The following is a 23721-nucleotide window of genomic DNA, read 5'->3' on the forward strand; positions in this document are numbered from 1 at the left end:
CTTTTGGCTTCCAAGTAACTTCATGCTGGTTTCTAATCGGTTACTTAAAGATTATCATCCAGGTCCAGCTCTCTGTGCCATCAGCCAATCAGCAAATGATTTTGTTTCGTCTTTGATCCAATCAGATGAATTCACAATAATTGTCAAAGTCAAACCCCTAGCAGCTTACATGTCCTTTAAACATATGGATGCAGCTGGAAGAGGCTGACAACAACTACATCAAGACAGTGCAGCAAAAGAAAATGATGTCATGCCTTTACAAAATAAATTCATTAAGCTTTTACGGGAAAAAAAAAAAAGCGGACCATATTTAGAAATCCAGCCGCAGGTAAGTGACTGAAAGGATTTGTGTTCAAGTAGAGTTTTCAGATGAAAGTTTGTTGTATCACTAGCCGCCACTGATCAAGTCAAACATCCGCAACAGGCTACAGGGAGACAATCTTGCAGCCTGTAATCGGCTTTCAATAAATGAACCAGATGTCTCCCTGGTTCCATACACAGAGGCTCTTTAAAGCTTTTCAGGAAGATGCAATGGAGCAACAGAAGCTGCACACTTTGCAGATAATACATTTTTTCAAGGTTTTTTTTTTTAATTAACTATTAGATTATGCTGCATTCACATTGATTAATATATTAAATTGATTAAAGCAATCCACTGTGAGCCATAGCAAGGAGAATACAAGTACTGGCCAGTGCAGCGATGTCTTTCTGGGCTGTAACTCACATGCAGATGCAGCGTGTGTGGCCAATGAGTCTAGAGCTAATTTCCGCAGTGTACGGCCATTTAACAGAAGATAAGGGGGAAGGACTGTGGAGGGTGTTGATGAAATAGTCAAAGCATATTTGAGTCTGCTGGAAAACACAGAAATTAAGCCAATCTACTTTCTTGCAATGGTGTTGGCATGGTTGGCGAAATACATACACAAATATAATTGCGGTTTTCTGCTACCTGCCTACAAAGATCCAATCAGAGGTCAGAGGATCATCCAATTACGGTGCGACATCCAGCTGGAACGGTTCACACACAAACGCGCACACGGTGACATATCTCTCAGTGAAACCACATCATACATTAGATGCAACATCTGTGAAAAGGTTTACTTAAAGAATGAGCCAAAAGTATTCACATCCCTTTGCCTCTTACACCTTGTCACATTACACCGGCAAACAACATTATAATAGCAATATGTTGCCGTGCTTGATTGTCAAGTGCAAGGTTATCTGTATTTTCTGAAAAATCTGAAAAATTAAACATTGTTGTAATGTAGTGTTATTGGACCCGAGTTTACCATTCGACACAGTTGATCACTCATTCTGTCAGAGTTCCTGGAAAACTATTTCTTTTGTGTCCTGTCTGGCGATAGAACATTAAGAATTGTTGTCTTAATGCCAAAGAGAGCCGAACAGATTTTACTCTCACAAGTGAAACCTTGCTGCTTTCACCATAGTGATCCGTTTGATTTATATATGTAAGAAGCTTTATCAGATTTTCTGTTGGGACTATTTCATGTTAAATGGACACAGAAACGAGAAGGTAGATGAGGGGAAAAAAGGAGAGAAACAGATGAGACAAAATGCTAAAAGGGAGAAAAGGTGAAAGAGAAAGAGGAGATGAAAGGGAAAGACCACATAACATCCTCTGAGTCTGCTTCTACACCTGCAAAGAGAGATATACTCAACTGGTTTAAATCCTACTTAAAGGACAGAGACCTTTTTATGTCAGTAGGTAACTTTACATCAGAGATGACAAAAATCACATGTGGGGTTCCCCAAGCGTCCATCCCGGATCCCCTTCAATTCAATATCTACATGCTCCCTCTAGCTCAGATCAAAAACAACAACAACAACATCAGCTATCATAACTATGCAGATGACACACAGCTTTACATCACCATGTCACCAGGTGACTATAAATCAGTTCAAGCACTGAGTAAATGCCTAGAAGAAATCAATGCCTGGATGTGCCAAAACGTTCTACAGTTCAATAAAAAAAAAAACTGAAGTAATAATTTTTGGACCAATAGAGGAGAGATTAAAAGTTAGCTCACAGCTTCAGCTAGGAACCACCCATCAGGTCCGAAATCTGGTAGTGATGGTATCAGACCTGAACCTCCAAAAGCATCTAAACACAAGTCCAAAATGGGCTTCTATCACCTGAAGAACAATTCCAGGATAAAGGGACTAATGTCTCAGATCTGGAAAAACTAATCCATGCATTTATCTTTAGTAGAATTGATTACTGCAACAGTGTCTCCACAGGTCTGCCTAAAAAGTCAATCAGACACATGCAGTTGATCCAGAACGCTGCTGCTCGCATCCTCACTAAGACTAAGAAAGTAGAGCACATAACCCCAGTTCTAAAGTCCATACACTGGCTCCCTGTATCTCAGAGATTAGACTTTAAAATACTAGCCTATAAGTAGACTATATATTTATGAATCACTGAATGGCTTAGCACCTAAATATATCACAGACTTGTTATCAGTGTAAAATGGTGAATGGCTTGTACTTATTTAAGTCAGACAACCCCAAAGCGCTCTACACTACAATCAGTCATTCACCCATTCACACTCTGACGGTGGTGAGCCATGTTAGTAGCCACAGCTGCCCTGGGGCAGACTGACAGAGGTGAGGATGCCATACATCAGCAACCCGCCAATTGCAGGACGAACTCCAAAGCTCCTGCACCGCTGTCACTGTGTGTCAACCATACAGACCCCTCAAGTCATCTGGCTCAAGTTTACTTTGCATTCATAGAACCAGAACCAGACAAGGAGAAGCAGCATTTACTTATTTTGCTTGACATATCTGGAACAAACTTCTAAAACACTGTAAAAGTTCTGAAACCCTGAAGTCCTTTAAATAAAGGTAAGAAAAATATAGAGTTGCCTTTGAAGTTTGCTAAACTTGTCTTATTTCTTAACCTGCTGCTACTATTCCACTGCAGTGTGTATGTTTTCTATTTTTATGCTGATTTCATGTACAGCACTTTGAATTGTCTTGTTACTGAAATGTGCTATACACATTATCTTGTATGATGGGCAACGGCCTTAAAAAGTCACCAAATCAGTGAACGGGTGCACATACTTTGATCTCGGTACAGTCATGTCAAAAAAATAAAAAAAGACTGAATATTCACTTGTTGATTTGATTTTTATGTCTCTGGGAAATTAAGTGATTAGCTTGCACTTTAACAAATATGAACCATTTTATTCATTAAACGAAAACCATTAAAAATGTGAATTTTTAGGCAAAGGAAAGAGTTTGCTGAAATGCTGTAACTTCAGCAAGATGCTTCTTGTAGCCATCTTGCAGGTCTCTGACATCTGTTAAAGGAAAGTTTGCCCCAATGCTTACTTTGAATTGGGAGATGTTAGAAGAGTCTCTCCCATGTGAAGCACATCCAACATGAAGGAGTTGGAGCAGGTTGGCCTTGAGGAATGGGCAAAAATCCCTGAGGCAAGACCTGGCGACCTCATGAAGACCGATCCAAAGCCATGTGCAGCTGAAATTACTGCAAAAGATTTCTCTAAAAAGTACTGATTTTACGGAGTGAACAGTTATGCACGCTGAAGTTTTCTCCTAATCTGGTATTTTGTCCCATTTATTGCTTGCTTTACAGTAAAACATCTGACATATCTTCAAAGTTGTTGCCATGCAGCATTAAAAGTGTCGTGGGCCAGTCCTGTTTCAGCTTCTGTATACATGCTAAACCTCACATAGGACTTTATGACGGTCGGATGGCCACTTGCTGCCAACACCATCACACTTCAAGCTCTTTCTTCTTTTTCAGAAATACTGTTTCTAATTTTTCCCCAAACAGTTCCTCTCTTTTGGTGTGTGTTCTCCGTTTTTAAGTGAGCAAAGGTTCTCTCCTTGAAAGTTAAACTTGTGCGGTTCGTTTCTGATCGTGCAGGCATGCTTTTTGTTTTTAACAGTAGGAAGTGCCTGCTTTTAGTCTCATGATGATCTTTTAGCACCTGGCCATCTGCTTTCAGGATGAACCCGCATGCATCACTAGATCTGAGTGTGTTGGTACAATCAGAACACACATACCTAAATGTCTGGGGGGTAGAAAGTGCAGATTTCCTTCAAAATGCAAAATAACCATGTTCCAAGTAAGCGGTCCTGATGTGATCTGCTTATGCATTGAAGTTTGTGACAAAATAAGAAAAAGTTTGAGGATGTAAATAGTTTAGCAAGGCACCGCCTCGTAAAAACATGCAGGTTTGCCACCATGGTCCATTTAATGCTAAGTTGTACCATTGTGGTGGCAGAGACGCTTCATTTTCCTGCAACGACAGCTTCACATCACGGTCTCATAGGAGTGCCTGTTGGTCTTCTGTGCATGCAAACCCATGCAGAGGTTTTATCAAGGAGCCACAAGCACCGCGCTGCAGACAGACATGCAATCATCCAGCAACTGCCTGTGGCTGAATCAATGATTAATGTGGGTGTAAACAGAAAAAAAAAAAAAAAACTGGCCAAAATGTGAACGAGACAAAAGGAGGGAAGCAGCAGAGGGATAAATATAGATACTGAGGGTTTTGCGGTTGAAAATATATAAGCTTGTCAACACTGAGGCTTTGATGATGGATGGATGATGCGGCTGTGTGTGTGCAACTGTATTTCCTTCAGATCGGCCCGGGGTTCACTGCTCAGAAATACCTGCGTCCTCTAAGAAAACGTGTGTTTATGTGTGAGCAGGTGTAACCTTCCAGTTCACATGCATGTGTGTGTGAGGCTGTGATAAACCACCTACAGGAGTGTGCTCATCCATCACATTTCTGCTGCTTATCCAGAGCATCATAAATGGCACAAAAACCAAAGCAGAGGAACAGAAATCTCCTCTTGCACATTTAAAAAAAAACCTGAGAGGGAAACAAAATCATCCCTGAACCCGACATGAGACATTATCCCTCCGCCGCGTCATGGGTCGACCCCAGAGCCTCCTGATAGAACAGCTGCACGGATCTCAGAAGTCTACACACCCTGTCAGCTTTTTGAGATGTAAAGAAAAACTCTCCACCCCTTTAACTTTAGATGCATCATGTGGGATTCAACTGAAAAACAAACATCTGGTAGAGGGTAAAAAACAACAAAAACAAGCTGAAATAACCTACTTTCATACAGTAAATGCAGACACAACAAAACTAATATTTTTGTTTAAGCCCCTTTTAATTTAATTGGAGAATTCAGTCTATCTGGGTAAAAACCTGCCTTCTAACCTAAAATATGGTTCAGCTCTGAGCGGGATTTTACTCACACACTGCAAAAAGGGAACTTAAAGTTAGTCAAATTTTCTTGAAAGTAATTTATCTTTCCTTGATTTAAGCAGGTAAATAAGACTATTTGTCAATGGAATGAGTATTTTTTTACCCTTAAAATAAGATAATTAGATGTACTGCACTTGAAATAAGATGATAGAGATGAAATGTTCCTATTTTAAGTGCAAAAATGTCTTATTCCATTGGCAAATAGTCTTATTTACCTGCTTAAATCAAGGAAAATACATTAATTTCAAGAAAATTGGACTTACTTTTAGTTCCCTTTTTGCAGTGCATTTACTCATTTGCATCGCTTGCAGCTGAAGCTGCTTTGCAGAAAGGGTACAAAGACTTGCTGCCAGAAGAAGACTCTCAGTCTGGATGCTCATACAATGAATGGCATAGATCAAAGAGCCTTGCATGTCTAATTCCTAAAGAACCTCCGACTTTAAGTCTCCTCCAATTCCATAAAACAAATAATTAACAGGGTCAGGTACCAAAACTCGTCTAATTCAAGTATCCCAGTATACATCTTCCAAGGAAGGCTTCAAAGTGTCAAAACACATACTGGTAAAGCGTAAAGCATTTAAAAGCTTCCAGTGGATCAGAGTTGTAGAGCATTTTTGTCGGAGAGAGCTGAGATTTCTCAAACATGTCTGAGTTAGTGAACGGTTGGTTCTGACAAGTGTTTAATCAGATGCTGTATTCATATGTGCCTCACAAGATGAAACCTGTCGAGATGAGTTCTTCGGGCTGTCAGTTCTACTGCTGTGCCACACTGACAACGCTTCATATGTTTACTCTGTGTGCATGTGGACCAAATCACAGCCCTGCTCTAAAGCTTATCTTTTGATCAAATCCTGGGGGAAACCCTTTTTTTTTTCACCATCGATATACATTATGAGAACATGATTTAAAGTCAGGAAAATGTACAAGGAGGTTTATGGAAACTTTTTTTTTTTTTACTTTTAACCAAATAGATCACTGCAAATAGCCAAAACAACCTTATTCAAATAAGATACTTAACACTTAATTGAACCTCCACTAAAAAAACTAAGCAAAAATGTGGAGTTAAAGTGCGGGAATGTGTGCTAAACCGTCCTCCACGCTGATTTCCTCTGGCTGCCAGTGAAGACGGCACTTTATTGCTTTTTCTTCCGACAAGTCAATGGACCCGAACATTTTTAATGTCAGAGCCCAGAGCTACTACGAGCTGCCATTAGCCCGACTGAGCCGCAAGTGTCGACCAAAGTGGGATAAATGAGCCAGGAAGCGGCAGCATCACAGATTCATCCACCGCAGAGGAGAGCCAGGGAAAGTTTATGTGGGTGGGAAGTCTTTAACGCTGCAGCTACAAACAAGTGCAAACAGCTGTGACCGGAAAATGTCACCTTTTCCTCGTTTTGGGGGATTTTTTTTTTTGATAAGCAGTGAGCGAAGGATTGTCTTCTTCTCCCTTAAACCTGTTAAGCCCCGAGGGTTTCAGAAGCAATTTCCACCTGAAAATTCACAACTGCTCTACAATTATCAGGCCTAACGGTGTGCGGCAAAAATTTTAAAGTGTTTTGCTGCTTTCCAATCAATAATTAAAGATTTAACTACACACAGTAGGCGTAACTAATTTTGAGACAAGTTCCAGTCAAAACTAAAAATGTTAGAAATATTTCCAACTCAAAACAAAGAATCTAACGATAAAAGATCCTCAATTCTTGGGGTAAAATGAAAAAAAAAAAAACATTATTGCACAACACAGCCAATAAATATGATCCGTCTATTTATGGATCTGTGGTCTTCATTTGGAAAAAGGCTCAACATCCTTACTATCGTAGCAAACATTACGCCCTGTGCATGTGAAATAATTGAAGAGCTTGTGACTAATTAGGGCTAACGGCAACTGCAGGCTAGCAATGCGGCAGAAATAGATCCTCTTGTTTGAAACAAATCCATCCCATGCAGAAAGTATAATCCCTGCTTAATTTACTTAATGACTGCTTTAGAACTCATGCAGTCGGGAGGATTAAGCCAAAAAAAACTCGGCTCCCAATATACGCTGCATCACAAAGAACCATAATTCCATTCATTTCCTGTCAGGAACGACGGGCTGTCAAGTCGCAGGAAGTGTGGTGCAGAGGGAAGCAACTTTCCCATAAATACTGCAGCATCCAAAGCAGGACTGGCTCCATCAGAGTGGTGAGAAGCTCGGGAAACAGGATTTTCTTATGCAGTGACAACAGGTCCCTGGTGTTTCTATGGCTGCTGGACTGAGCGACAGTGAGCAAAGAGAATACAATAAAGCTGCTTTGATTGTTGAGGCAGAGAAGAGCTTCAGAGACTCCAGAACTGTGGCAATGCAGCTGAAGGCAACACCTGCAAAAAAAAAAAAAAAAAAAAAACTCCTCCTGCACAGAAACCTATGAGATATTTCAGAAAATATTCACCTTAAATGTTGCATCTCTGCATAAAATCTAATTTTTTTTCCCCCCACATAATTGTATCAGGACAAAACGTAAGTGATTTTCTGACAAATACTGTAATAATTGTCTCTGCTTTTAACCCTTTCCTGCATCACCTCATCTAGAACTGGCAAAACAACTGTCTCACAGACTGTGGTTGGGTCAGATTGTTGGTGCCTTTTACGATGCATTGCAGAGATTTATGCTGGGTCATTCTATATGCCTCGATCTGGACCATTTAAATACAGCTCTGTCCGTGTCTTTAAGGTCTGCTTCTGGAAGATTAACCTATGCTCCAGTCTCAGGGCTTCTAGAACCTCTACCAGATTTACTTCCAGGTATTTAGCTCGACCCATCTTCCCATAAGCTCTTAGCCCCTTCCCTGTTCCTGCTGAAGAAAAACACCCCACACCATGATGCTCCTACCAGTTTTTGCATATAGCACAAAAAGTTTAATTTTGGTCCCATCTAGGCAGAGCATCTTCTTCCGTATCTTTGTTGTGTCTCAAGCATGGATAGAAACAAACTAAAATTGTGGCATATGGCTTTCCTCGTGCCGTTCTTTAATAAGGGTAACAACTAATGAGTGCCCTGAGCCGTGGATCTCTCCAGCTCCTCCAGAGGCATCTCGGGCCTTATTGCTGCTTCTCTTAGAATCCTCCCCTTGCCTGGGGATGTCGGTACAGAACATATGTCCTAATCTTGGGGTGCTGATTTACAACCTATTTACAAATGGGCTGTAAGGGATTTTCTTTAGTGGAATAAAAGTAAAGGAGGCAAATTCACAGCAAAAATCATTTAAAACCAGGTATGCTTGTCCTTCGACATCAGTAATGTGCTCTGCTTTGTGTTGGCCAGTTAATCATCTTACGTAACCCTTGCAGAGAAGGAGTGTTCAGACCAAGAAAATAATTGGTTCACGTGGAAGTGATTTTTTTTTTTTTTTTTTTTTTTGCATTGTAATGTATATTTTTATCCTTTACATCTCAAACCTACTGGCTCCATGCTGCTCTGTCATCACATCCATCCTTTCGGGGGCAGATTCACATTCATGTCTAGCTTTGCTTGAAATGCAACTGAGCTGAGAGCAGAAATCCAGGATTTTCCTTCACGCTGCGTCACAAGTTCAAATTTATGTAAAAGTAGCAGCCTAATACCGCTCTCCTATTTCATCAGCTCAATCTGCACCAACCACGTTTCTCTACAAGAACAAAGTGTGTGCAGGCAGCAAGGATTTATGGCACATTTTTCTGCAGGAACTCATGTTGGGAGCTCAGGCTCCCATACCTCTCTCTCTCTCTCTTCCCCCTCTGGTCAGGTAAGACAGCACTTAGAGAGCGGAGAACAAACAGCACCCACACAGCTCACTTACGTCAGTCGAGCAATTTTCCACCAACATATTCTTAAACTGACAGGAAGCGCCCAACGTTCAGCTTCTTGCACATGAGCTGTTGACCGTAAATCGACGACAACGCAATCGGCCAATCAGGACGCAACCAAAAAAACATGGGATGAGACTTCCCTCTGTGGCAGCCTCTTACTGTTCCATCGGTGGGAGGGGGAGCGGGCAGAGGGGGGGTGGGGGTGGGGGTTGACATGTCACTACCAAGACAGTTCCCATGGCAACGTACAGGTGACTCACCAGGCAGGGAGGCAGTTGCCCTGACAACCTGCGGTGTGTAGCTTTGCTATGGGAGACAAGTGAAAGGGGAAGAGTGCATTGTGGGTGCCTAAACTACAATGCAGCAGACCAAACGTGACGAGCAGACGATGTGGAGAGAAAGTTAAAACTGGAGGATGAGTTCATACCAAGTCAAACACATATCTGATTTAAAGAAGGAAAAAAAACTTTTAAAAACACCATTAACACATTTATAAATAGTATTCCAACAAATAATTATTAAGTAAACCACGCTTGTTTGATCTAATTCATATGATCACGTGTTTTGATGTTTATTACTTTTCTAGATAATTTAAAATTCTCCTTTTCACGTATAAAGCCCTCAATAATCAAGCTCCATCATATATCACCCCGTATGTTCCTATCAGAGCACTTCGCTCTCAGACTGCAGGTCTGCTGGTGGTTCCTAAAAGTAGAATGGGAGGCAGATCCTTTAGTTATCAGGCTCCTCTCCTGTGGAACCAACTCCCAGTTTGGTACTGTGAGGCAGACACCCTGTCTACTTTTAACACTAGGCTTAAAACTTTCCTTTTTGACAAAGCCTATAGTTAAAGTGGCTTAAGTTACCCTGATCTACCTCTATAGTTATGCTGCTACTCATTGCTCGTGACAGTTAGCACAGCTAGCTGCCATAGGAAAGTTAGAGTTCAAGGACCCATAAAACATTTTTTTTTTTTTGAAAGTCGTGGGAGTGTTTGTGAATTGTTTGGTTGTTAATTACTGAAGTTTGTCCACAACACTGCTGTCAAGGAGAATGTTACTTTAATATCAATTATCAACTCCACTAGCAAAGAGTAGAGTTCTTACACCTTTAGCTACTTTTCAAGTACTCTAACCGTGAAGTTGTGCGTTTTTGCAACACCTTGCTAGGTGTATATTGCATATACTTGTTCTTAAGTCAAATATATTTGCTCAAGATGTGGATTTCAGTTCTTCGTTCAATACAGCTAAGTAGTATATGCACTCATTTTGATATTTTTCCTCTCATGCAAAGTAGGTTTTCCTTTGGTTTCACACGGCAGCAATTTAAGGCCAAAGAACTGCCAATTAGCAAAGTTTGTGGGTGTTAGGCAAAATAATTTATTAAAGAATAGTATATTTATGCATTTTTTCAGAATATTCAGTAAAACAATGGCCATGCAAAGTTTTTTTTACTCTATTGTCTGATTTTAGTGTAGTCACCCCGCAGTCTCAGTCAGATGCCGCATTAGCACATCTTGCAGGTGTTGTGCTAAATCAGGCTTGCTGCATAATTGTCCCCCAGTTGCAAATGGGCACAATGAAGGTGGTTACTTTTTGAATTAGGCTGTTTGCCTGAGGAAGTGCAGCAGGGATTATTTGGTCAAACAGTGACAAAGTGTGAAAAATACAAGGATTTCTTTATTTGGATTAACATTGTAGATGTAATGAAGCAAAAACACTTGCCACTATAAGACCAATTCCTATTTATCAACTCTCCAATTGTGCTGCTAGAAATGCTGGGAAGAACAGATATTTTAGGGTGAGAATGTCCTGGAAATAAATAAATCTATGTACACACATCCAAATGCTAACTGTATTACTGCGCTACAGTCCTTAGCCAAGGTAAGACACTTCGGACTTCTCTGATTGCTCTTGATGCACCGACTCCAGACTTATTCGACCCCTTTTGAAGCTCCCATAAATTCTGGAATTGATGTTCTCTTTCCAACGTTTTCCTTCCACTCAACTTTCCATCAATATGTTTGTTTGGATACAGCTCTCTGTGAACAACCAGTTTCTTTAGCAATTACTTTTAGTGGCATACCCTCCTTGTGGTAGGAGTCAGTGACTGTTTTCCGGACATCTGTCAATCCAGTCTTCTATATGATTGTGTAGCCTTCTGAATAAAATTTTCTGACACACAAAATGTTGTGTTTTCATTACCTATAAGCCAGAATCATCAAAATTACAATGTTTACTGAATTCATTGCATAAATAAGTTTCCCTTTCTGAAATGAGTGACAAAAAATATTGAACTTTTCGTGAAATACATTTTTTTAGATGTAAATGTATATGTGTCCCCATAAAAGGGTAAAAAGATTTCCAAATATTTCTCATGTTTGGTAGAAAAACTAAAACTTCATATATTTATTCAACAAAGTAATTTATTTTGAAAACGTAGTTACGTATGTTATGCTTTTAACAGGATCAGAATTAAATAAGCTGCTGCGCAAAATGTGTACAGGTCAGCAGACGTGGAAAGAGGCAAAAAACAAAAAAAAATCTGTTAATATTTCAAGCAAAGTAAGACTTCATCCAAAGTTGTAGCAATCAAAACACTATTTAAAACAAAGCATTTTGAAAGAATTTCAAGCATTCGTAAGAACCCTAACTGCAGCCAGTGCTCATGCATCACTTCAAAAACAAAAACTGTAGGGCTCAGCAAAAGATCAGGGACTTTGATGTACCTTGATATCAGAAAACGAGCCGTCCCTGCATGACTGTTTGAACAACCTTAAGTTTGAATATATTATGCTTTCCAAAGTGCTTAAGCTGTACACCATACCATTTCTATAGTTTAAAAGTCCTAATAAAAAAAGTTCTGGAGTAGTGCAGCACTGCCCGTACCCCTCCCCAACCTGTTGTTGTACAGAATCGGTCAGCTGACTTGAGAGACATGTCTAACATTTCTTTCCTGCTCCTTGCTTACAAACAAAAAGACAAATTCATATGCTTGGAAATATTTTCGGTCACGCATTTCTGCTAAGCAGCTGACTCCAGAAAGATGAAAGAAGCCAATAGTGAATATTTAACTGGGTACTATCAGCTCCTGGTGTTATTCTTTGAGGAGCAAAAGTGTTAGTAGTACATGCAGTTACAAAAAACATGGCTAGTAGTTTCAATAGGTTTTATTCTATTTATGCTTAAGCTTATGTACCAAGATAAATACTATTGATAGAATAAACAGTAATAATCAATATGTGGTAATAATTTAGAAGCAATATGGATAATGTTTCCTTTTCTTTTTTAAATAAAAGCATTAAGATCAAGTTTTACATGAAATTGTAGTTTCACAAACATATTGGGAGAACTTCCAACCAGCCTCTGCCTAGATGTTCACATTTATTCTGTCAAACTTTTTTTCATAAATCTAAAAAGTGATCCCCTTGCACATGTGGATGTACATGGAGCAACTCCTTTCCTAAAATGTAACGATGGAAAATACATGAAAAATAATGTGAAGTGGTTAAGCCTGAATTTGATAAAAACTCAGGGAGTTTATTTATTCTTTACAGATTTTCTATTTAAAGTGTGGTAAGATTAAGGTTGTTAAATTAATGTAAACTGATATGAACCTAATAAATATAATAAATAAATATAATTCATTGTACATCAGGAATTACGTTTGCATAAGATTAACCTCAGAGCACTGTCAGTTAAATTTTTGGAAAGTTGTGTACCATTAATTCATTAGTAAACTTTAAACTGCACAACAGGCAAAGAAAAGCTACAAAGTGTCTCCTCTTACCGTTACGGGCGCAGACGTTGAGCCGGTGGTTGATTTCGAGGGAGCAAGGTTTGCGTGTGACGGCGGTGGTCACGGACTCGTACGGGTTGTCCTCGTCTTCAGGCAGGAAAACATCCAATGATGGGGAGGTGACCAGCTCCACTGAATGCTTAAAATCCTGGATAAAGACAAAGAGAAACACAGAGGTGTTCATCCTTTTCCCAAAACATATCAGAGGCTGCAGCCAGGACAATTCCCTGGTGGCTTTTCTCCAATGCCATCATTTATTTTCAAGCACCATCATGGGTACAAACAGATGTAATTACAGTACATGCTGCAGTATGCCGTTAACTAAAGCTAAAATGTAGATCGCAGTGATGAAAATGGATCTGGCACAAAAAACAAAGATCCAAGGAGCAGACAGCAAAACATCAGAGTGCATTAAGATGGTTCTCTGAACAGCATTCCTTCTGAAAAACAAGCCAAACATCTCAGTTCTGTAATCTCTCAGTTCAGCTCAAGGCTACCATTCGAGTTCAAACGTCTTCACACAGTTGGATTATCATGAGCTTTCTGGGCCAGAGTTCACCTAAAACAGAGGCCTGGAGAAGGTTTGAACTTTCCTCGCTCTTTGTTTTATTCGTTAACATTTGTATTCCCAAGATTACAACCATGCACTTTTAAAATATGATGTATCTGGTAATAAGGGATAAAAAAAAACTTAGGATATTCGAATTTTAAGCTGGAGAGGGCTTGTTTATACAGATGAAAGACATGACTGTTGATCCATCGCTATTGAAACGCTTCAGTGTCTCGTCTCATCACATGCTTTGATAAAAAATAAAAAAGAAGCAATAACTTTTGGAAAAGATCTCTGATATTCCCCAAAACCTCAAGATGAATGCACGAGATGAATCCAAACTCCTATTTAGCTTCAGAAAGCAACTGAAAAAGCTTGACAGAAAACTTTATTTTTCTTCAAATATTCATGAAATTCATGACCAAAAACATCCAGCACTGATATTTGCATAATTATACAAGATTAGTACGGTTATATATAATATTTACCTAACAAGACCGGACAGAAATTCACTAGCAGTCGATTAAACTGCGCTCTCACCCCCCAGTAAATTTAATCTACACTTGCATATTAAAGAAAAACTGTTTGATAATTCAAAAAATATTCAAAGATTTAAGACTGCCACTCCAACAATACCAGAAAAAAGGATGAAGCGCAATTTCCAAACACAGTGCCAACAGAAAGCTATTAGATATGCGCTCCACAAATCTGGCCTTCATGGCAATTTGTTGGAAGAAAAAGGTCCTGTGGTCAGATGGGACCAAACATAAAAGGTGTCAGCATCATGCTGCGGGGTTACTTTTCTTCAGCAGGGTCTGGGCAGCTGGGCAGAGATGGTAGGAGGACTGATGGAGAAACAAGGAAATCCTAAAACAAAATCTGTTAGAGCCTACAGAAGACTTGAGGCTGGGACAGATGTTCACCCTCCAGCATGAATACATTGTTAAACATACAGCCAGAGCTGCCACAGCATGGTTAGATCAAACCAGATTCTTATGACGTAGACAAAGTTAAGTCCTAAATCTTACTGAGAATCAGTAGTAAAGGCTCACACAGCAGGATTTTTGTCCCGATTTTTGACCCGATATTCCCCTTATGAGAGGCGACGATTATCTGAATATCTCTTAAAATAATCTTAAGAGATATTCCTGCCGTGTGTGGTGTGCTAAGAGCGATCGGGTCTGCTCGGTGGAACGTCAGGACCACTATGACCTCAAATCTTGGATATTCAACATGTGGGATTGGCTTGTCCGAATATCCTACTGTGTCTGGTGTCTCCTGAAGACAAACGATCATGCAGCCTGCTGAATGTGACGTGTAGCCAATCAGCCCCTCCCCACCAACTCATCCTGCTCTCTCCACTCCTTTAACCAGCGCCTTTTCTTTTTATGTTTTTTTTCTCCGTTAAAATCAGTCCACAACCAATCGCCGTTATTCTTCCTCACCCTCCATGTTTATTTACTTTGAACTCACGTTTGATCCTGTGGGGATTTGCAAGATTTCTCCTTTGTCATCTGAATGATCCCGAGTGAAATCTGTTTATATGTGGCGTGTTGTGATTGCCGTCTGACCGGACACCACACACTGTACGACCAAACCTGTTTTATCTAGGCCAGGCAAGTTCGGCCCAGGAGCCATTTGTGGCCCCTGTACTGATTTTGGGTGCCCCCCCCCCCCCCCCCAAACTGCATTTCAAGAAAGATTTGGTCCATCAGCACAGGTGGCCGATGCAGATGGAAGATTTTAGTTTTTAATTAGGGCAAAATTTATAACAGAAAAGTTAAAATACTACAATTGAAAATGCTAAGTACAACACCAAGTATTCATCTTTTAATAAACACACTTTTGACATTCTCTTTAATTTCATTGTAACATCTATCCAGTGACATTTAATTACTCTAATGCAAACTTTAGTGCATTAAATTCTGCTTTGAATTCAATTATTAAATTTGTGTTTTCAAAGAACAACTGGTTCTTATATTGCTAGGCCAAAAGGAGTAAAATGTGTTATTGTTAAAAGTCTAATTAAATTATTCAAAATAATTGGCAAACTGGATTAATATTTTTTAGTACAACAAATGAGCAAAACCCTTTAAATTTTGTATCTACAATGATTTACACATTCATTTCCAACAAAAAAATCTGACAAATTTATTAAAAATGTGTATATTTTGTAGAGCAGGTAAAACATGAACATCATTTTTTGGTTTGAAAAGAAAGTGTTAATTTTTCGGCTCTCGAGTTCCTTTGACTTGACAATTTTGGCTCATGTACCGAAAAGTTTGGACCCCTGATCTTTAAAACCCAGCCTTAAAACATGAGCATTAATGTTCATAGAGACATACCAAAAAATAAGCGACTGTAACTGGAGAAAAAAAAGTTGCTGTATTGACTTCAATTATTTGCACTCCACACTTTTCAGATTACCACTTGGGGGAAAAAATTCAAAACCACGCATCCCTTTCATTAAACTTTACAATTACTCACTACTTGGTAAGTCTAACATAAAACATGTCAATTAAACACAAGGTTTGAGATTGTAACGCGACAAAAAGTGCACCATAACTAAATGCTTATTTTGGACCTTTATGTAACAGTCTTATTCATGGGATATTAGAGGAGGATTTCACAATGCAAATTCCTGCAGCTGCAGTGAAAAGGTTGAGCCCCAAAGGGCTTTGGGAGTGAGCCGAAGCCCAAATGTCCCTTATCAGTGAGGCAGATGTGTACGGGGAAGGAATGAAAAACAGCAGCGATGTGAAGCGGGGGAAAAGGTTACAGGAGACAGCGTGATTTCAGCCAACAAGACAAAACATTCTCTTCCCTGTGACACCGCCGTTGGACATCCTTTTTCCCGTAACAGTACAATTCTGGAGTTTCTCTTGGCTATCTGCTCATGTTGCCACCTTCCTAATAGGATCAGTGATTTCCATGTCACTATGGTGACAACTTGTGTGTGGTTACAACTCGTCCTACCATTGGTTTAAATATATTATAGAAATGACTCCATTATCACCTCCTTCACCTTCTCCTTACTCAAAACCTATTAGTCTATTTGTCATTATCTGCTACTACATTACCCACATTGCACCAGGCCATAAATCTTCCAGAGAGCACACTCCAAAAACATAAATCACTTTGGCTGAGAGAGCAATCAGTCCGTTGATGGTTTCTTTCACATCACTGGCTCTCAATCTAAAATGTATTTCACAGAGCACTTAATAAAAAGCCAACAAACTCTCAGAGCCATATCTTTCTCTTTTTTTCCCCCTTCTCGCTTGCCGTCTTCATCAGCACTCAATTAGATTGCCATTACAAGCTAATGGTGATCCAGTCAGACGTCTTATATGCCTTCGCTCCAAATGTAGCCGGCCGGAGCTGACACTGATTCGGCTCGACAGACTGGTTAGGCCCAGATTTCATACATACACTAAGCTTAAAGTTAAAAAAAAAATTTCCTTTAAAAAGATAATGGTAATAAACAAAAAAAAAGTGATTTTTTTTTTGAGTAAATCCCACTTTAATTTAGACTATTGACACTAAAGTTGTTTTTTGTTTTCAAATTTTATTTCATTGTTGTGGAATTTCCACTGTTAAGTAAATATGTGAGATGTTAGAAAAATTGTGTCAAGAATAAATTATGCATTAAACTGGAAGAGGTACAAAATGTTTTATGACATCTCTATGGGCAATGGTGCAGATACAACATATATTGGCACACCAGCTAATGGTGTAAAAAAGAAAACCTAAAAATAAATAAATCTTTTCTTACAGCAACATAACCCGAGGCTGTAAATTTTGGGGAAAAAATCCAACTTTTAATTGAGTTTATTTGGTGGGGAAGAAATTCAAGGTACTTCTACATGTATTTTTTTATTTTATTTTATTTAGGCTACTCTCCAAGCCTTTAATTGATCAGTCTCTATTAACTATGATTTATAATTCAACACAGGGAAAAATATCTCAGTCAAAATGAGAAAGACAAACAAATAACAGACGAAGGGGGATAATCTTTATAAGTCAGGAAGTGGCAACCAAATAGCTACAGACTTAAACTAAGATTTATATTGAGAGTAATTAAAGGGGACCTATTATGCTTCCTTTTAAACAAGTTAGGATAGGTCTATAGGCTATATAAAACATGTTCATTACATTTATTACATAAAATTATTCTTAGATAATGAAATTTCACCTCCTGGTTCTGCCTATCTTAAGCTATTTTAAGAATGAGCTGTTTAAGAACTCTGTCGCTTTTATGCAAATAAGCTGTATCTGGCCAAGTACCCCAACTCAATGTATACACTTGCACTTTATAAATGCAAAAATAGTTGCAAACAGATGCATAATGGTCCAACTGTACATCTTTGACCCTGAGTCAAACCAAGAAGGTTCCAGAGCAGTAGAGACTCAAATATAAGTACAAGAACCAAGATTTTGGTTAAACGCTAAATGAACACTTTAGTTAATGAGTACACAGCATCGATCCGTTGTGGTGACAAGAGAATTGAGCCAAAAAGGCAAAGACTGGTCTAGGTTCCTGCTCTCACTTTTGGTCATGAAATTTGATTCAGAACTAAAAAAAAATCTCATATACAAGCAGCTGAAATTAGCCTCCTCCACAGAAGGAGTAAGGAACTCAGCTATCCGGGAAGGGGCTCTGAGCAGAGCCTCTGCTCCTCCACATCGAGAGGGGGAGTGGCATATGTTTCAAATGACCCCTAGACTCCAACTATGGGAGGTATTCCAGGCATGTCCCACCAGGAGGAGGTCCAGGGTCCGGCCCAGGACACGCTGGAGACACAGTGGCTACATTCACACATCAGGTCTTGATATTTTTGTTGAAATCTGATTTTTTTTCATACTACTCAAACGCGACCATCATCAGACTTCTGTCTGAATGGTTTAAGACCACAAAGCGGATGGGATGGGAGAAGGAGATGACGCACATCAGCACACTGATTACAGAAGTAACGGTGAATGTAGTTGCTTCTAGAAGTGTTCAATAAAGTTTTGTTTAAAAAAAATAATTTAAAACCGCGGATACCGCCCGGCATCTCTCCTTGGTATTATTTGAAAGCGGTTGTGCAATGCGAGCCGACGATATTAAGACCACATCATGGCAAGATGAGGTAGGAAGAAAGCAGCACTGATATTAACAACAGTGTTTTATGGAGCGCTAAATGCTGCTATGTGTGGATGTGTAGTTGGAGCCAAGAGAAGGAAGCGAAAGACGCATAAAATGCAACATAACCGTTCTGACTGTGGACACAAAATCCAATACGTATCCGAATTAGTACCACATATGGGAGTACCACAAATCGGATTCTTTGGGGGGTGAAAAAAATCGGACTTGGGCCGTTCAAACTGCCGTGAAAAAAAGACAGATATGGGTTGCATTTGTGCAAAAAGATCGGATTTGGGTCGTATTTCCCTGTGGTGTGAACGTAGCCTATGTCTGTCAGCTGGCCTGAGAACGTCTCGTGCTCGGAAAAGGAAGTTTGTCTCTGCTGAGTTTGCCGCCCCATTGACCCAGTTTTGGACAAGCTGAAGTAGACGTGTACCAGTACAAGTGTAGGCTATTTTTTATTTGCATTGGGATTAATGTTTTAATGAAGCCACCTTTAAGACAAACAATTTCACCCATCGATCTATAGACCCGGTCTATACTGGCCGGGTCCTTCGGTGGCAGTGATTGCTGAGGCTGGACGTGAGCGGCTGTGAAATTGGACGGTCTAGCCTTCACCTTTCCCGCCCTTACTTCAGCATAACTTCTGCCATCCAGCAACCACGACAGCATGAAGCAGAGCTGTGAAGCTATAAAAATGGAGCCTGAACTTCTGCTCCATCTTTGTTTGTTTTTTTTAATCCATCAAGAACTCCAGCAGTTGTATTGTTGTCGCGGGCATGCGTTAAAAGATGAATAATTAATTTCCAAATATACTCCCCAGCCCTCTGTGGGACAACAAAGGATTATTCTATTCTATTCTCTACAATGAGACATGAAAGTTAAACTAATTATTTCTTTATTTAAATTAATTATCCCATTACGAAGCTTAACTTTACTCTCAGCCGAACCAATTTGCTCAGTAACAAATGAAACTTTCCCCCTCTCATGTTTACATCATGACTCATTCATCAGCTCTGTTATGTCAAGGTAATCAATATAGCGCTTAGAAGTTACTTTTACTACAAGAAGTTTTCCCCCTCCCCCAAAGAAATTATAAACTTTTATGACAAATTCAAAAGCTCTTCAATATGGGGAAAAGACGAACAAAGCGCCGGATTTCTTTTGTGAGCGTGAACTTGTGTCACCAGGTCAAACGAGGCAGGAAATGCAGCAGATTACTTTGCGGCACGCAGTGGAAGAGGGCGTTGTCCTTCAAAGCAAATGAAGTTATTAGCTTAAGACAGCTACAGGAAGTCAAATGAGAGTCAAGAAGAAATAGAAACACATTTTTTTTTTTACATTAGAGAGGAAGTGACAGAGTTAAGATGTTCAATCCTGGTTTAACATAAAATATTAATTGTATTAAAATGCATTAGAAGAAAGGATTGTTATTATAGGAACCCTGGTGGGTTCAATAAATGTCACAGGAAATTAATTAAGCATTTGTAGTGCAAAGTAATTCCAGCTGAGGAGGGATTTATATTAAATAAACATTTATGGGGGGTTTGTAGTAAATCTGAGGTTTCTAAATGTTTTTTTTTTCCTGAAAAAGAACAAATCTATCTCCAGCTCCTACCTCACCTGTTGAGTTAGCATTAAAGAAGGACAAAAATGGGTCAAGTGGCCACGTTTTTTCTAGAAAATGAAAGACAACGGAGAGAGAAAAGAGCAGAAAGCACAAGCCGAAGTAAAGACACCAGGAGCCAACTCAACACTTACTTTGGAGGTTTGTGTCAGCGAATCCCACGGAGATGAGCACAGGACAGACAGAGCGGGAAGAGGAAAACTGAGTTTTTGCCGAGGAAGGGAAGCGGAGGAAGTGGGAGTGCAGTGAGTTAGGGAGTAGGGATTTCCTCACATACACAAATGTAGAAAAAAAAAACAACAAGACAGGAACAACAGGCGAGTATAGACACACAAGGCTCGGTTTCCTAAAGAAACCAAGTTAAGTCTGAGAGAAGAGAGACAAAATCTTTTAATAAAAAAATTTGAAGTTGATTTCCAGTCCCTTGCACTCCAACTTTAAGATAAAAAAAAACATGTTCAGCCACTTTACCTGGTAATCTGATGGTTCTCCTGGCTGCTGCTGCTCCTTCTAAGCCCTGAAGAGATCACTGAGCTTCTAAATGTGCTAAAAGAAGCCCTAAGCGGTTCGAAATAAAACAGCCCTCTCAGTCTCCCCCCTCTATATCTTTCAGGGCAGAGATAGGGACACAGAGAGGCTTGTTTCTGAGGCACACAGGAAGAGAGCAGACAAACAGAGGCCTCCTCTGGCCACTAATTAGCAGTTCGTATGCAGCTCCCATCCGAGCGCTATGGGCAAATTAAACATCTGAGTGTCTGTGACGCCGCCCGTGCATGTGACTGCAGGACTGCATGAAACAGTTTCTGATTATATGCGAGCAAAAATGCAGCGCGGCAGCAGGAGATGCCTTGTTTGATCATGTGACAGCTTTCTGCATACTTTGAGCTTGAAGATTATCCTTCCGTCCTGTACCACACTGTAATTGTGTGTTTTTCTGTGTGATAACCCAGAGTGGAAGTATGCTTCTCCTCTGATTATGTGTAGATTTTCTATCTTTGAGTCTTAAATCCAGCCTGTATTTCAGCCTCCATCAGACCCGCAATTGTTGGGAGTTAGAATCCAACCTCTACACTGAGTTCTGAGTTCATAGGCCATCAGATATGAATAGATGCTATAATCTGCTGGCATTTCCTCATGGAGAACATTTGATTAGAGAGAAAAGGGAGGGGCGGACGCCAGAGGACAATGGACCCTCTTGAGCCCTCACTAATCGTATGGGACTACAACCAAGGCAAGCCCTGACTGAAACACAGATCAAAATGAAGGTTATTACAATTATTTAAATTTTTAATAAAGCAAAATGCTTACACTGTGGTGCCTCAGCAACTACGGGTCACACCTTTTTCGGGGTTTATGCAAATTCAACAAAGTCAAACTCACTTATGCATTTTTAATGTGATTTTCCCACCTGAGCTCTGGATCTCTGGAGCTCCTCCAGAGCTGCCAGGCCCACTAGGCTGCATCGGTGATTGCCACTCTACTCAGGCCTACTTGTTGTTTTAGTTGACACGGGCCATGTTTTGGCAGCTTTGTAGTTGAGCCATATTTCAATGCGCAGTGATGCGTTCAAAGCTTCGCATATGACTTCATAAAATTACCCTTAAATAATTTTCCCCAGTAAGGACGAGCATGAAAAGTTTAATTTAACTGAAAGTGAAAACATGTTTTCTTTTTTTAATCCATTTTAAAATAGATGTCCTGCCGTGTTCATCTCCCCAACAAATAAAAGCTATACTTTTTAATTAAATTAAAGAACACCTGGAGTCAATTATGTTCCTGTATAAAGGAGTATATTTAAGCTGGTGCTAAACGCAGCATCCTATCTTTTATTCAGAAGAGACTGCTTTTATATTTCAGTAATGATGCCAGAAAATATCTTCTGAGGACTCTTACTGCTCCCGTTGGCTCTATATCAACTATTCCCACACCTTAATAATGAACCACCAGCACAGCTTGACAGCTGATGCGTTTTTGTTTTGCAGTCTTATTTTGACTATACAGTAGCACATGATTTAATGAGGTATACCTTTGAACTCCCTTATTTTTGGAGAAATATTGCAAAATAAAGACTTTTTGTGCAAAAAGAACATATGCCCCTGTACGGAGCATTTGCACAAAATTGAATCCTTAATGTTTTTTAACAGAAAATTTAAATTAGCGTCAACTCATGAAAGAGCAAAGAAAGAAGACAGCATCAGGATGAACACTTCACTGATCACAGCCGCCCCATAGTGAAGCATGGTGGAGGCTGGGATGGTGGTCTAGCAATGGTTTACATGTTAGGATGGCCCAGTCAAAGTCCTGATCAAAATCGAATTTAGAAAATCTGGCAAGACTTTAAAAAACTGATGTTTGTAAAAACACCAGAAATATGACTGAGCTGAATATTTTTAGTTAGAAAAGTGGATAAAAGGCTGTTTTTGTGTGAGAGTTACGATATAAAACAACAAATTTTCAACTCGGGAATAATATATCCAAACCCCAGTTGGTTTTAAACTAGACGGTAATGAAGAAGACCATCAGCTTCAAGGCAGGCATATCGTTGATCCATGTTAGCAGGGCTCTCAAGACAACGGTTAGAGGTGTTTGTGTGCTGAAGGTTGTTTTGACAGCAGAAAGCTGCAGTCTCCAGACAATAATGCCATCAACAAGCACACTGTGTGGACTCTGAGCTGCACAGTTCAACGGCACACAGAGAGAAGGATCAGTGATGAAGGAAAACTGCTAAATAATGAGAATCAAAGCACTAAAATACAACAATTACAGGATTTAGTCTAACCTGTGGGGTATAATATTGTTCAGAGCAAACTGCAGGAATGTCTAATAACCAAAACAGAGAACTAGAATTCAAAGAGCAACTGAAATCTGAAAAGACTCCAACAAAAATACTTTCTTCTGTCTTGCAAAAGTATTCATGCCCGCGTGTCTTGTGACAACTACAAGCTTTAATAGATGTTATTGTTAATTTTGTGGCAGACCAATACAAAGTAGCACAAAATAATGTAGTGGAAAGATAGCAATACAACGATTTAAACTTTTCTTGAAAACAAAAAATCTGAAAAGTGCGTTGTGCATTTGCATTTAGCCCTCTTAAGGTTGCTTTATGCTTGACGGACGTAGGTTCGGCACAGAAATGACACATGAGGACACAACGTCTGCAGCATTTATGCTGCATGTGGCTGTTCCTCTAAAGTAGTATTATTCTCCTAGCCTCTAGAGGGCAGCGATGAGCTCCTAAGCCAAGTGTACTACACCCCACATGACGTACAAGTAGAAAACACAGTTGTTTTCTACATTTAAGCCTCTTACCTTTTTCCAAGACTAGCTGTGATTTCTGTGCAGGAATTGTTAACACTTGATCTTTTTGGGCCGAATCATAATATCTATATTTACGAACCTCTGGCCAGAAGAAGAGCTTGCTCGTCCACCATGTTTTCTGGCGGGACTGTCTGCGTAGTTAAAATTTTTTCCATGTGCACGGAAAGGAAACCTTCGGGTGTACGGATGGGCGTGGAAGCT

At 39.7% G+C, this 23721-nt stretch overlaps 1 protein-coding gene across 8 annotated transcripts in view; it reads right to left on the reverse strand.

The window, feature by feature from the left end:
* anks1b (ankyrin repeat and sterile alpha motif domain containing 1B) overlaps positions 1–23721 on the reverse strand; it is a gene marked incomplete at its 5' end in the record, with an annotated part of 190637 nt that overhangs the window by 128089 nt on the left and 38827 nt on the right. For all 8 annotated transcript variants that reach the window (XM_036149154.1, XM_036149151.1, XM_036149150.1 and 5 more), the window contains 1 exon segment: positions 12892–13048. In XM_036149154.1, the coding sequence (XP_036005047.1) occupies positions 12892–13048 (157 nt within the window).

This window comes from Fundulus heteroclitus, chromosome 17 (assembly GCF_011125445.2).
Source record: "Fundulus heteroclitus isolate FHET01 chromosome 17, MU-UCD_Fhet_4.1, whole genome shotgun sequence".
Classification (NCBI taxonomy): domain Eukaryota; kingdom Metazoa; phylum Chordata; class Actinopteri; order Cyprinodontiformes; family Fundulidae; genus Fundulus; species Fundulus heteroclitus.